This window comes from Lactuca serriola, chromosome 7 (genome assembly GCF_051521515.1).
Source record: "Lactuca serriola cultivar US96UC23 chromosome 7, Lser_US96UC23_V15, whole genome shotgun sequence".
Taxonomy (NCBI): Eukaryota; Viridiplantae; Streptophyta; class Magnoliopsida; order Asterales; family Asteraceae; genus Lactuca; species Lactuca serriola.
This window is the reverse complement of record NC_136414.1, coordinates 191187494-191203412: the sequence shown is the minus strand read 5'-3', so window position 1 is coordinate 191203412 and position 15919 is coordinate 191187494. Positions and strand designations below refer to the sequence as shown.

The 15919-nt window shown below is 40.0% G+C and overlaps 1 protein-coding gene across 1 annotated transcript; it reads right to left on the bottom strand.

Moving 5' to 3' along the window:
• Positions 1-13841: 13841 nt before the first annotated feature.
• Positions 13842-15559, bottom strand: LOC145064851 (uncharacterized). Its single transcript, XM_079012222.1, has 2 exons — positions 15324-15559; positions 13842-14760 (listed from the first exon to the last, which is right to left on the bottom strand). The coding sequence occupies exons 1-2, from the start codon at positions 15553-15555 to the stop codon at positions 13970-13972; spliced, it is 1023 nt and encodes a 340-aa protein (XP_078868348.1). The 5' UTR covers positions 15556-15559; the 3' UTR covers positions 13842-13969.
• Positions 15560-15919: the final 360 nt, after the last annotated feature.

The window sequence follows — 15919 nt, the reverse complement described above, 5'->3', positions numbered from 1 at the left end:
GTCTACACAGCTGCGAGACCTGTTATACAAGGGATTCATCTGACCAAACAGTTCACCCTGGGGAGCCCCAATTCTATTTGTGAAGAAGAAGGAAGGGACGCATCAGATGTGTATAGATTACCAGGAGCTGAATAAGGTAACGGTGAAGAACCGTTACCCACTCCTGAGTATTGATGATCTCTTTGACTAGTTTCAGGGATCATCTTGGTTCTCCAAGATCGATTTGCGTTCAGGTTATCACCATATGAGGGTCAGAAAGGGTGATGTGAAGAAGACTGCTTTTCGGACATGATATGGTAACTATGAGTTCATGGTGATGCCTTTCGGGCTCACCAATGCTCCTGCCGCGTTCATGGATCTCATGAACCGCGTGTGCAGACCATTGTTGGATCGGTCTATGATAGTTTTATTTGATGACATCTTGGTCTATTTGTAGCACCTAAATCTTGGTATATATTCTTTTTATTAATTATTTAAATATTTTGCATCTTGGCCTTGGACTCGACGAGTTGAAGGACCAACTTGCCGAGTAGAAGCGGGATGGGACACGAGATTTAAGTAATGGACTCGACGAGTCGGACCCCCGGACTCGACGAGTAGACGCTGTCTGGACAAAAACCCTAATATGAGGGTTTGCACTCTATTGAGGCAACCTTATACTGCCTCCATCGTCCCTTATGCTCCTAGAAACCCTCTATAGAAAACCCTAGCCGTTGTTGAAGCAATCTAAGTCATTTTGGTGGATTTTGGTGTTGGTGATCTTAAGAAGGAAGGGGAAGAACTTGAGGAAACAAGAGGAGACCAAAGGGGTTCGAGTTATGCTTCATCTTCAGTTCATTGAAGGTAAAAAGTTGCTAACTTGCTTGTTCAATTGCTAGATCCCATTTTGTGGAGATTTAGGGCTTTTATAAGCCATTTTAGGTAGCCAACCATGAATGCAAGCATGGTTGGGGACAAGGCTTCGGATCTAGGTCCTTTGGGGGTCACAAGGCAGAAAGTGGGTGCTTTTACACCCAAGGAAGACTCCATGCAACCCAAGAGCTTGTTTTAGGACCTTTTGAGCTTAAAGTACCATGCAAGCATGCAAAGTTTGTTACTTTATGTGCTAGATCGATTGTAGAGGCTTGGATCTATCTTTTGATCAAGGGTTGTACATCAGAAATCGAAGATTTAGTGAATGGACGTGACCGACTTGACAAGTCCATTCTTGGGACTCGACGAGTCCAAGGCTTTGAGTCCCATATCTGTTGAGGGTCAAAAGGACCCAGTTGAGTGTTGGAAGGGTTGTAACCGGTTAGAAAGAGTGACCTACGCATTGGACGTAATTTTAGACCTGGAGTTCATGAGACTCGACGAGCACTAGAACAGACTCGGCGATTCCAAGGCAATCTTCTTAAGATTGAAGATGAACTTGATGAGTTGTTCATACAACTCGGCGAGTCGAGGACAGGACGTGTTCATCAGATGAAGGTGGACTCGACGAGTGTTCATACAACTCGGCGAGTCAGATGAGTTTCATGCGATGTTTATATGAGAGAGGAACTCGTCGAGTCGATGCCAAACTCGACGATTCGAGACGTGGTTAAGGACGAGTAAAGGGTGAGGGACTCGACGAGTTAACGGCCCAACTCGGCGAGACGGGTCAACTTGAAGATTGACTTTGACTGGACTTGGACTAACCCTGTTTAGGGTTGTATGTACTGTGTGTTGACTTGAAGGTTGTCGTGTAGAGATCGAGGAGTCGTAGGGAGTCGACTGGTGCACCGAAGATAATTCAAACACTGCACGACATTGAGGTGAGTTACCTTCCAGTAGGGGTAGGTCTAAGGCCATAATGTCGGCCCACCAAAAAGGGGTATTTAGAAGATAATGGTCTTTGTGATAATTATCTTGGTCTGGTTATATGTTGGTTATGAGATTTATCTGGATGATATGTTATGTGTATAGTAGGGATTAGTTTCCCTTACAGTGGTCCTTAGGACCCAAGGGTAGGTGACTACCCGGATATGCCTGACTGTATGTTTATATTTGTTGATTGTATGCTAGTGGTAGGGGTGAAACAGCCCCCAGTTACTGGTTGAAAGATACCGATGACGGATACCGGTTGAAAGATACCGATGTTGATTACCGGTTGAAAGATACCGATGATGGTTACCGATTGAAAGATACCGATGAAGGTTACCAATTGAAAGATACTGATGAAGGTTACCGGTTGAAAGATACCGACGATGTTGTATGGTATGTGGTATGATGGGGGAACTCAGTAAGCTTTGTGCTTACAGTTTTGGTTTTGGTTTCAGGTACCTCTTCGTCGAAGGGGAAGGAGCCAATGGTGTAGCAGTGCATCACACACACATGGTTTCCGCAAGGAGTTTTTGGGACCGTAAGAGTTTGAGGTATCTCATGGATCTGCCAAATCTAAATATGAGACAACGTCGATGACTAGATTTCGTGAAGGATTATGATTATGAAATCCTCTACCACTTGGGGAAGGCCAATGTCGTGGCCTATGCGCTCAGCTGCAAGGCAGCGCCGATTAGAGATGTTTGCTTGAGGATGACCGTGGTGACTCCGCTGTTGGAGCGGATTTGAGAGGCCCAACAGGAGGCTATGAAGGAGGAACATCGTAAGAGTGAGCGTATTGTGGCTTAGATTTCCTCCTTCGATTATGATAGTCGTGGATTGTTGACACTACACCATAGGGTGTGGGTCCTATATCATGGAGGTGTGCGCCATGTATTGATGGAGGAGGCACACAAATCTAGGTTTTCTATCCATCCCAGGGCGACAATGTGACATCCCCAAAATCACGGCCAGAAAAGACCGATTTTGTTTATGCTTTATAAAAATCAGAGTACTTCATTTTATAAAAAGGTTGCGGAATTTGTTCCCAGAAAAACATGGTAAATACGTTATTAAAACATTTTCGAAGAAACGTATTTATTTCATTTTAAAATGTTTGGGATGTCATCGTTAATACCGAAACATAAGCATAAACAGAACTTACAATGATTTACACTAGTGATCTACATCTCTTTTAAATCTCTCAGTGTAATGTCACTTCACTTCGTCACCTGTGATATACATAAACTGAGTGGGTCAGGTTGGGAAACCTGGTGAGTACATAGGGTTTTCAACCCACAATAATATAATTATTATGTTCAATCAAACAATCAACCCAATTACCCATCCCCATTATCTTCTTTACTCTTTAAGGATTTAACCTAAGAGTCATCTATCCTGCATTCGTTTATTCCGAAGTCCCTTACATCCAGGGTTATGGGACTGGCACTAAATCCATAGCTGCCAATGTTCGTTCATAAAGCACTAATTCCATAGCTGCTATAGTCTATTCATCGGGTACTAAATCCATAGCTACCAGTCTTTATCTAATAGGTACTAAGTCCATAGCTACCAATGTTCAACAGGTACTAAGTCCATAGCTACCAATTCCTACAAGTACTAAATCCATAGCTACCAATGTCTAAAAGGTACTAAGTCCATAGCTACCGGTGTTTGTCCCATAGGCACTAAGTCTGTAGCTGCCAATGTATACTCACGTCATCTTCTATCTCTCATCATTCATCTACCCATCTCATACCCAACATTTTCGTATATATAAAATACGTATACAGTTTAAGTCCTTTAAAACATGTATAAAACGTTCAACCAGCATAGACAGCAAGTATTCAGATAATGTGCACACATAACACGTAGTTTATATAAAATACTTCATATCTATGTGTAAGATGAAAGTAACTATGCACTCACTTGAGAAGGTGGTGACTCGGTACTCGGACAACGCTTCGTTTACTTTAAAATAATTTCCTTCGACGAAACCTAGTATTATTACCACTAGATTTTAGTCTAATATTTACCGTGACTAATTATTAGTCTTATTATTATTATTATTATATAAGCGTTTAAACAATACTTTCCAACCACTATGTACAGACAGGGTCCAGACATAAAACACCGGAGGGCAGGACCATTTTGGTATATAGCACTTCTGAAATCCAACAACACTATGCGGCCCTTTAAACCAGATTCCCCGTACCGCGAGTAGTTAAAAAGATATTATAACGACACTTATATAAGTCATAATAATAGCTCAAATATTTATTATAAATTTATAATAACAATACTAATTTTAAATATAAACTATATTTAAAATAGGGTAAGCATAACTTACTTACAAGGGGATTTTAGCTAGGAGTCGGGCTCTGCAGGGGCAGAACTTCGTCGCTGAATCTTTCTAAGAAAGATTCGTGCAGCGCTTCAGCGCTCACCTTACTATACTAAAATACAGAAAGAGAAGTCGAATCACGAAGGACCGAAATGCTCGGGGGATAAGGAGAGAAAGACTCTTGAATCAAGAGAATGGTGCAAGAAATATGAGAGCCCAAGCCTCTTATTTATAGTAATTGAATTTACAAAAACTACCCCCCATAATTACTTAATGACCTTATAGTTATATAAACAACTAAACACCCCTTTATAATACTATTTTAAATAGATTTAAAGATATTTGTACTAAACTAATGTCGAAAGAACTCAACATTAGTCTTATAATGACCGCATCGTCGATACCTTTCTAATGATATATACATATGTATATATATGTGTACGTATATATGATTTATACTTTATTTTAATACGTAAATATGCTATTATAATTTGTAACTCGTTCATACGAACTCCGTTTTTGACGTTCTTTATATCCATGCGTAGGTGGAGACGCACTCTACAACTTTCGTTTAGACTCCTTCGGCTAATTTTGAATTTATTTTTAAAGTTATATTTTTAACAGGCGGGGACAGGATTGGTCCGTTATAATCTCATAACTTCTTCATCCGATGTCCATTTTCGTCTGTCTTTTTTATTGTTACGCTACTAATAATGAGATCTTCAATTCTCGTTTAGGTTGTGTCGGCTAAAAATCGCTCGATCTAATATTCGAATTTCGGACTGTACACTGCTAATCCGAAACTTCGAAAAATCGTAACTTCTTCATACGAAGTCAGATTTGGGCGTTCTTTTTATCGAAGTTCTTAGTTTAACATATTCTACGACTTTCGTTTAGAGCGCTAAATCTAAATCTCGCTCTATCATAAATTTACTATTTACGCTTCCCGACGCCGTGCCGGTTCTGACGCGAAAGTTCGACGGGTCATAACTTCTTCGTTATAACTCGGATTTCGGCGTTCTTTATATGTACGGAAACCCTGTGACATCTTCTACAACTTGGTTAAGATTATTTATTCTAAATAATCTTTTTGTCGAAAAGTCGTTTTCAACCCCTATTGCCTTTAAATTGACTAGCCCGGATATGCGGGCGTTACAATTATCTCCCCCTTTGGATGATTACGTCCCGGAATCATCAACGAAACAAGGTCATATAATGACTCCATACGTCATCTCTTCATCCTAGGTAATAATTATAACTTCTACATTCCTTCAATTCTATCTCTTAAACTCATTGACTGTAAGAGTATTCGATCGTGCACCTGCTCTCTACCTCAGGTTAGACTCCAAATTATGACCTTCAAGTCACAATCTCGATCCTTGCTGGATACGGACTTGAGATAAGTTCTTTTATTACTACTATAGATCGATGTGTCATATTCTAATGACCTATCATCGTATGTTGCAACACTTAGACTTAGGTCTCTTAGAGTTAAATTCTAAAACAGACTATGCCTTCCTTCATGTTCTAATGTGATATAATCACACTTTAACATTAGGCATTTCTAGCCACTAACTTCTTTAACAACGAGTGCGATACTTCTATTGATCGCTTTGATTTCAACCGTTTGGTTTAAGTCGGACGCTACATCAAACTTGGTCCTCTGAGCCACACAACATACTCATCGTAGTCGGACTCGATTCGATATGACCACTAGGGTCGGAATATCAACAATCTTCTTAGTCATTACCGAAACGATGGTAACAACACACTTGAATAAAACGAAATCAATTACTAGCTTCTTGGTAACCTTGTGACTTTCCCTGATCCAAGTGTGAGTCCTGTGCTTCCGGTAGTATAGGCCTCTACTACCATTCACACCTACTCATACTCGTCCCAAGTATTGTCTCGCAGTTTCCCAAGTCACCATGCAGCAAATCATACAATCATTCAACACGTCAGATAACAAAACGAAGGTTTTATATTAATTCTTGAAACGATTACATAGGTGTTCAAGTTCACCCTAGACTATGCCTCTACTAGGCTACATCATACGAAACTATGGCTACTGCATAATCCGATCTTCAGGTAAGAAGTCCTCATTCTTGATTCCTCGCATGGTTCTCTGCTTCGTCGAGGATCATGTGAAATGCCCTTGGCCTTGGTGGCGTTTCTGGTCTTGCTGCTTTATTTTTCCTTGGGCAGTCTCTGGACATGTGCCCCTTGCCTCCACATCCGTAGCATACTTTGTCATTATGTGTGCAGTCTCTGGACATGTGCCCCTTGCCTCCACATCTGTAGCTTTAGACTTCGGAGGTATTTGGGATACTTACCTTCCCTTGGCAGAGTTTTCCTACAATAACAACTACTATATGAGTATCGACCGACCCCCCTATGAGATGTTGTATGGGAGGAAGTGTAGGACCCCGATATGCTGGGGTGAGGTTGGGTAGAGGGTCATCGGAAGTACCAAAGTGGTGCTCAAGACTACAGAGAGGATCCAGCAGGTTCAGAGCAGGCTTCATACTGCTCAGAGTCGGAAGAAAAGTTATGCTGACAAGCGTCGTTCGGACCTGGAGTTCCAGGTCGGGGATATGGTGCTCCTGAAGGTGTCGCTTTGGAAAGGTGTCATTCGATTCAAGAAGCGAGGCAAGTTGGGCGCCAGGTATATTGGAGCTTTCAGGGTTGTCGCTCGGGTGGGCAAGATGGCATATAGGTTGGACCTGCCAGTAGAACTCAGTCAGATTCATATTGCTTTTCACGTCTCCCAGTTGCAAAAGTACCTGGTGGACGATTCGAGAGTGGTGCCTTTGGAGGATATTCAGGTGGATGATAGCCTGAAATACATCGAGCGGCCAGTGGCGATCCCCGACAGGAAGTCGAAGGATCTGAGGAAAAAGAGGGTGGAGCTAGTGAAGGTGAAGTGGGAGCACCATAAGGGCTTGAAATGGACTTGCGAGCCAAAGGATGAGATGGGGAGCACTACCCCGAGTTTTTTCAGGATTCAACAGCAGACTTCGAGGACGAAGTCTAAAATAAGTGGGGGATATTTCTAACACCCGGTTCCTGGTACGTATTGTAATTCAAGTAAACTCATGTTTTGCTCTGGGACTCGACGAGTTGGAGACCCAACTCGTCGAGTAGAAGCGACTATTGTTTGGGTGGATAAGTGACCTACTTGACGAGTCGGGAGGCCGACTCGACGAGTAGGACTGTTTGGAGGAAACCCTAATATTTGAGGTTTGTACCCTATTTAAACACCTTATAACTCCCCAACCCAGCGTCCATTGTCCCTCCCAACTTAGAGAAGCCCTAGATCGAAACCCTAACCTTGTTTGTGTAATCTTGAGCCATTTGTGTGTGTTTGTGGTGATTGTGAAGCTTGAAGAGGAAGTAAAAGCTTGGGGATTCCAGAAGAAGCAAGAAGATCCAGAGGTTTTGCTTCATTCTCAGTTCATTCAAGGTAAAAAGCTTGAACCTTAAACATCTATGATTGAGGGCTATTTTCTACCTTTTTATGGGCTTTAGTGGACTATACTCAGATTTGTGTGTATATTTGGAGTTCCACTTCAGATCTGGAACCATAGAGGGTTTCGATAGCATAAAGGTGCCAACTTTATGGCCATCAGAGACCTATGCTTCATATATACCTCTTTTTATGGTTTTTGAGCCAAAAAGCCCATGCATGGACGTCAAGATTGGAGCTTTATGTATAAAATGGACCCTAGGAGGTCAGATCTATGGTTTTGATGCATTAAGAACCATTATAATCGACCGTATAGTTTTGGACAAAGAGGGACTCGACGAGTCCGGTCGCTGTTTCCCCCAAAAGTCTTATGGAAATGGTTTTTGGTTAAGGAAAACTCAGGCTGATGAGGGTTTGTTATGGACTTGAAGATAAAAGGACTCAACAAGTTCAAGGATGAACTCGACAAGTTCAAGGAAATGTCCCAAACACATGAAGACGAACTCGACAGGTTCAGCGAGAACTCGGCGAGTCGTAGACTGAACACCTTCATTCGGATGAAGATGAACTCGACGAGTTCAAGGATGAACTCGACGAGTCAGTTGAAGGAAGTCCCGATGTTTTGTTGAACGAGAACTCGTCGAGCTCTTGCTAGACTCGACGAGTAGGGATGGGGTTGTAGCATTTTGTGGACGTGGGGACTCAATGAGTTGGTGGACCAACTCGATGAGTTGAGTTAACCAGATGTTGACTTTGACTAAGGGTTTGATTTTGACTTTGACTTGGACCTGAGTTGACCATTGCAAGGGTTACGAGTATGAGTTGATAAATTAGAAGAGTTGCCGTGTAGAGATTGAGGATTCGAGGAGGGTTGTTTCCATATCGAGGACGGTGCAAACACTACACGACTTTGAGGTGAGTTTTCTCCTAGTAGGAGTGGGTCTACGGCCACAATACCGGCCCACAAGTAAGAATGTTGGATAGATGATTGTCTTTGTGATAATTATCTAGGGTCAATATGTGATATGATTATTGTGCTTGATATAATTATTATGCTTGATATGTTTATTGTGCTTGATATGTGCTAGCAGTAGTAGGGGTGAAATAGTCCCCGGATATTGGTTGAAGGATACCGAAGGGGAGTTTAGCTCCTGGTTATTGGTTGAAAGATACCGAAGGGGAGTTTAGCTCCTGGTTATCGGTTGAAAGATACCGAAGGGGAGTTTAGTTCCCGGTTACCGGTTGAAAGATATCGAAGGGGAGCCTAACTCCGAGTTATGCCAGTCAGGCCTTGGGCCAGCTCAATTTAGACCCAGCTAGCAAGGAGCTGGGCAAGGCCGCCCGGAGGCGCCGAGCGGGGCTGGCGGGCGTGCCCCAGGCAAGGCTGGCGGGTACGCACCAGGAAAGGTTGGCAAGGGAGCACCAGGCCGGGCCGACGGGAGAGTCCTTAGCAAGGCTGGCAAGGGAACATCTGGAAGGGCCGACAGGAGCGCACCAGGCCAGGCTGGCACGCTAGAGCATTCTAGGTTGTCAAGGGAACACCAGGAAGGGCTGGCAGGAGCACGCCAGGCCAGGATGGCGTGCTAGAGTAGTCTAGGCCATGCTAATGGACCATATGTCATCAATATGATTATTTTAATTGATATGTTTATTGTGCTTGATATGTGCTAGCAGTAGTAGCGGTGAAATAGTCCCTAGATACCGGTTGAAAGATACCGAAGGGGATGTTAGCTCCCGGTTAGCGGTTGAAAGATACCGAAGGGGAGGTTAGTTCCTGCTTACTGGTTGAAAGATACCGAAGGGGAGCCCAGCTCCCAGTTATGCCTGCCAGATACCGGTTGAAAGATACCGAGGGATAGACACTATGTGGTATGTGGTATGATGGGGGAACTCACTAAGCTTTGTGCTTACTGTTTTTAGTTTTGGTTTCAGGTACCTCTTCATCTAAGGGGAAGGAGCCGGTAGGGTAGCAGCGAATCGTACACACATGTTTCCGCATTTGAGAACCCTGGGATTGTACTCTGACATTTTATTTAACTGATGATGTGGTTTTTGAGACTTGTGATTGGATGTTTTGAAATGAAATCGATGATGTTTTTCGTGAACTATTATTATAACGTATTATAATTAAAAGAAATTTTTTTTTCTTGATTTTTGGGATGTTACAGATACGTTGGAGGTGAGGTTTCCTAGGATTTATGCCTTGGATTTTAATAAAGAAGACAAAACTGCAAATTTAGTCCTTGTGGTTTGCAAAAAACTTTGGATGGGGTCCAAAAAGTTTTCGACTTGCATGGAAGATCCAAAATCAAGGTTTTTCTGTATTTTTGGTCCAAAAAAACTTGAAAAGACGATTATACCCTTTTACTTTCTTTTTTTTTTTTTCATTTTATAAATACTATTTTAATTTAAAAAAAGAAAAGAAAATAACTCTCTCTCTCTCTCTCTCTCTCTCTCTCTCCTTGTGAAAGTCAACTGGGTACTACCCAAGCACCCATAAACACCACCATCGCAGCCTCCCTGTCGTTCTTGGGCTTATGCCACCGGGAACCACCCAACCCAGCTACAAATTGACCCCCGTTTAGGTTTCCCCCAAATCCATATAGACTCATCAATGGTCCTCCATTTAACGAAATCAGGCAAGGCATCAGCGGAACAAGGAGAATGACGATCCCTTTTCACCTTGTTCGACTTCCGCCTAGAATCGATCGTCTTAGCATTCGCGTGGTCTAAAAGGAACTCTTCCTTCGTCAGATCTGAGAACGTGTGGGTGACCCGATTTTTTGCTTCCTTCCCTCCAACCTTTCTCCTTCTATCTTCCAAATCCAGATGGGGTTTTCATATTAGGGCTCCTGTATCATCTTCCTCCCTCGTCTATTAGACGACGTAGGTAAGGAACAAACTAAACAATCAATCCTCTTGGTTAATCGAATAGGAAAACAATAATAACAAGGTTGAGAATCGGACTTATAGGGGTCGCAAGGGGTGACGAGGTTGGTTGGAGATGTGATCAACGGAAGCAGCGGCTACTGACGGCAGTGGTTCACAACAACGACGATGTGGTGGCAGGGGCTGCTTCGACGGCTTTTGTTGCTTCGTTTCTAATAAGCTCGACGAGAAGGAGGGCAGGAAGAGGATGGTGGTGAACGGAAACCACCGAAATAAGGTGGTGGGGGCTGTTGGTCGGTAATCCAAGGAAGAAGGGGGGTGGAGTTGGGTGGTTTCCGGAGGCACAACTCCAAGAACGACAGGGAGGCTGTGGTGGTGGTGTTTATGGGTGCTTGGGTGGTACCCAGTTGGCTTTCACAAGGAGAGAGAGAGAGAGAGAGGGAGAGAGAGTTATTTTCTTTTTTTTTTTTAAATTAAAATAGTATTTAAAAAATGAAAAAAAAAAATAAAAAAGAAAGTAAAAGGGTATAACCGTCTTTTCAAGTTTTTTTGGACCAAAAACAAAGAAAAACCTTGATTTTGGATCTTCCATGCAAGTCGAAAACTTTTTGGACCCTATCCAAAGTTTTTTGCAAACCACAAGGACTAAATTTGCAGTTTTGTCAATAAAGAATGTTGTGTCGCAGATAAGTGGGTGGGCGGGAGGTGGATTTTTTCTTGGCATCATCCTTTTTGTGAAGGAGGAGGTACGGCTTGTCAATTGGCGAATCTTATGGAATTATTGAATCAAGTGAATTTTAGGGATCGTCCCGATAAATGGGAGTGGATTATTGGCATGGATGGGAGTTTTGAAGTTAGCAACACCAGAAAATATATTGACTATATTATTTTGTAGGAAGATATTGTCCAAACTAGATAGTGTAGATTGGTTCCTATAAAGCTTAATGTGCTTCTTTGGCGAGTCCTTCTTGATAAGATTCTAACTAGAGAAAATTTGGTGAAAAGAGGCATTGATGTTCATTCTATGTTATGCTCTATGTGCTCTCTTCAGAGTGAAGATTGTAGTCATGTGTTTATGAAGTGTGATATAGCTAATCATATTTGGGGTAGGCTTTTTAAGTGGCTGGATCTTCCATTTCCGTTGTTTAATGATGTGTTGGAGTTGTTTATTTAAATTGATTTCTTGAGAATAAAGAAGAAAAAGAAGAATGTGCTAGAGGCTATTTGTATCACGGTTATTTGGGTGTTGTGGCAATATGAGAATAATGTTGTGTTTCAAACGTTCAAGATGCGTAAGAGTCATATTTCTGAAAGTATCATTATTCATGCTTTTAATTGGTTATCTAATAGGAGTAGTAGATATAAAATTTCTTGGATTCAATGGATGAAAAATCCTCTTATGTAAGATGCTTTGTTATTGTTTTTTCTCGCTAGTTTCTTGCTAGTGTTGATTTTTTTTTTTAATAAAATTTAGTTGTTTAAAAAATCATATTAGGGTTTCGAAGCATCGTTTGTGTTCGGAAGAAATACATGAAGAGAAAGCGAGAATAGAGTTTATAGTGGTTTTGTGGATTCAAAACCATTTTATGAGGAAATTCCATTTTGGTTTTTCTTAGTGATATTTAATCCATTGATCAAGTTTTCAAGCTTAATACTCAACTCCTACTATCTATGTTTAAGGTTTGCAATGAAAATGGTGGAAAACATTTGTGGATTAAATGGTGAAATTTAGATTTAATATATAATGATAGTTTTAATAGTGTTAGAACGAAGATTCTAATGTATTGAATCAATCTCAATCAATAAAATCTACTGAACTTGGTCCGCTATACATGTGGTCTAAGATGTTTAAGTGATGAATATGGGCAAAATGACCATTTTAGACCATAAACAGCTATAAAAAACAATGCATACAGATTCTTGAAAGTAAACAAAATCTAAACAAGTAAAATATAACAACAAACTCTAACATATTTTTAGAAAATCTATTTTCAACATGTATAATCTCTAACCGATTATGTTTGATAGGACGACAATAAGATCCAACGCCCACCTAAATGAGCCAATGATCGTCAATTTTCAAAGGACTGGCATTTTAGACTCAACTAAATGAGCCAACGATCGTCAATTCCAAACAATTAAAGCTTGACCCAAATAAATGAGATGAAAGTCATCAATTCCAGATATTGTTAAAGAAATGCCAAAATAAATGGGTCAAGACCATCAACTCAAAAAATAACGGTTATTACAACACAATGAGGCACTATAAAAAAACCGTATTTCATAGTAGCATGGAACGTCGATATGCTATAAACCTCATCAAAGTTGTACTATACAAAATTGCAACTAGTGTACTGGATTGGTTACTTGGTTTTATGCAATTAGACATTTGCACTTCAAAACCTATTCAGTACAATCCAAATCCCATTTTTTATCTATTATTTTACTTTGATGAATAGATTTTGTTGAGATAATAATAACCTAAGCTTAACTTAGTAGTCCAAAAAAATAAAAGATTCTAGTGTGTTTTTTTTGACGGCTAAATATATAATAAAAGAAAAAAACTCTAGAAAACAGCTAGAGCAAAACAAGAATTACAAAGTAGAGATCAAAGTTGGGTTTTGGATCCATAAATTCCACATAACATGAAATTTATGATTCCTATGAGAAATGGAAGAAAAAGAAAACACCATGACATCGTCAAATATCGTATCCTTCTTAGGTTTGGACGTGTCAAAAATAAACTTATTCCAAAAACACCATATGCACCACCAAAAAGCTTTAATAATCACTTCTGACTTGTTTCTTGACAGAAGGCAGCACAAAATTTTCCAAAATATTCTAGTGCGGTTTTTGAAAAAACTAAGAGCATCTAGAATGGTAAGTTTAATGGAAGAGTTTAATGAGGTGGCAAGTCTATGTGTCTTCAATGGATGAAACTCTATTAGTGTGAGATGTCACCTTGAAATTCAATGGATTTGAAGTTCAATGACCATTGAACTCTTCAATGGGAAAAAAGAAAGCTTTAATACTTAAATATTTACTATAAATTACGTTTTGTAACATCCTATTGAAATTTCTAGAGTTCAATGCATTGTAGAAAAAAAATGATAGAGTTGTATGAATTCTAGAAATATGATATGACAATTCATTTAACTTTATGGATAACCTTAGGCCTTTATATTTTTTGAAGTTATATTCCAAGGTGTGACTCGTTTTTATACGGTTGCACTGCATCATAAGATTAAAAACTTCTGTTTTATGAAAATGTTGATAAAATTATAACATCATTTTGGTTCATTTTCGATCAAGATAACATTGCACATTGCATTCCATTTCCATTGAGATATTGAACAATACAACGTAATTTATAAATTATTTATGATGATTTATTTTCATAATACTTTGTAGATGTTCAACTTCACCCCTCATTTCTTGCAAACAATCCCATTTCCACGGAACAATCCCTTGGCAGAACAATCCAAAGTTCCATGCTCTTTAATCATACTATTCTCTTTCTCCGCAACATTGTTGGAATCGTAAATGCAGTTTACACAATCGGACGTCAACAAAGACGTGGTTCTATACTTGTCTTCTCCTCCCACAACCGCCATAGCAACCCCTGGCTTCGCCGGATTCTTAAAATCTGGCTGATATGTCCTTCCCAAAACCCCTTCAACTCCATCGGAAAGTCCAGTAAACTTAAACTGCACTTCCAAATGAGCAAAACAGTCATCAGAAGGCACATTGTAGCCATGGATCTTGTCATCTTCCGCAGTAACCGGCACCACATTCACCAAAATCTCCACAACTCCAGGTATGTTCACCATCACACTGTTCACCGCAGAAGTTCTCTCCACTTCGATTTCACCCTCCGGCGACTTCCATGACGATAACCCACCAACAGCTAACGAAACGTCTTCTCCATCGTAGGAGAATTTCAGGTGGTCGATTCCGCCGTCCCAGGTGGCGGATTTAGCTGCTTCCAGGGAGAAACTGTGGGAGTTGAAAAGGAGACCCAAGGCTTGGATCCAGGTGAAGGGCCTGGTTCTGCCGGTGGGTTGGTGGCCGATGAAACGTCCATTGATTTGGAGGTTAGAATCGGAGACCAAACTGAAATGCTCGTTGACCTTGCCGTGAAAGTAGAACACGATGCTGTCTCCTCCGATGAACCGTGGATCGTAGCATGCAGATCCCGGTGTGTCACACTCTGGTTTGTCTACAAAGGGGGAAAATAAATATATTAATTAATAAAATAGCAACATGTATATTTATATATTAATTATGAATGTAATATAGTACATTCTTGTTACCTTTTCTTTTATTTTACACAATCTATTTCAAAGATCTACCATCACATTATATTTTCAACTTTTTTTTTTTTGTCTAATTGAAAGAATATACTTTAGAAAACCTATATATGTGAGTATATCAGTGAAATTGCTTTTTTGTGCACAACATTACAATAGTTAAAGATTCAAGTCTCCTATAGACGACCTGAAATTTAGAAGTAAATTAAAGTATGTATGTGTTTGTGTTCTTTAGAAAATTTAATAGATTTTTGAAATATATTATTGTAATATGAATAAAATGAAAATACGATGGTATATTAAAAAAAGGTCTAAAATCACATTGTATTATTATATATTTATCTTATATTTGAGCCTAAAATCAGTTTGTAAGCAGTTAAGCACCATACCAAATAGGTTTTACAGTTATCCAAAACATTGAAAAAAAATCTACCAATACAGATGACAAGAAAATAAATTAAGTAATTCTTACTGTGTTTGCATTGGGCCTTGCATTTTGGAGAATAGCAATCGATGCGACAAACTTTAGTGTTAGGGTCGTTGGAGTTGCTTTCAGGGCACTCAGAAGGGCATGAAATATATTGACCGGGGCAACGAGACTCATGATTACAGTAACTAGATGTATACGCTTTGACTTGTGTAATTACACCTGAAACAACAATCGTTGCCAAAATGATAAAAAACAAGCTCCTTGTGATTGCCATTTTTCTTTGGGTTAGTTATAAAAATAAGTGTTCTTAATGCACTATTTATAGAATCATTTTGGGGAGGGGGGAGGGTGATAGCTTTTATTTCAAGATATGGCAACATTGGTTATCGGTGATTGAAGTTTTTGTACGTGTAAAGAAAACATTTAAAAATCATGCAACTTGAAGTTGTATATTATCCATAAAAAGTCAATTTCTCAAGGAAACATAAAAAGGTTTGATGGATAGGGGAAGGGGGAACCATTTTGGTTTAAAGAAATCTAATTTATTCGACTAAAACTTCAGTAAAACTTAAAGCTGGTGATTGGTGATATTAGATTCCATAGCTTGTAAAATATTACCGGACAACTCCATGTAGCTT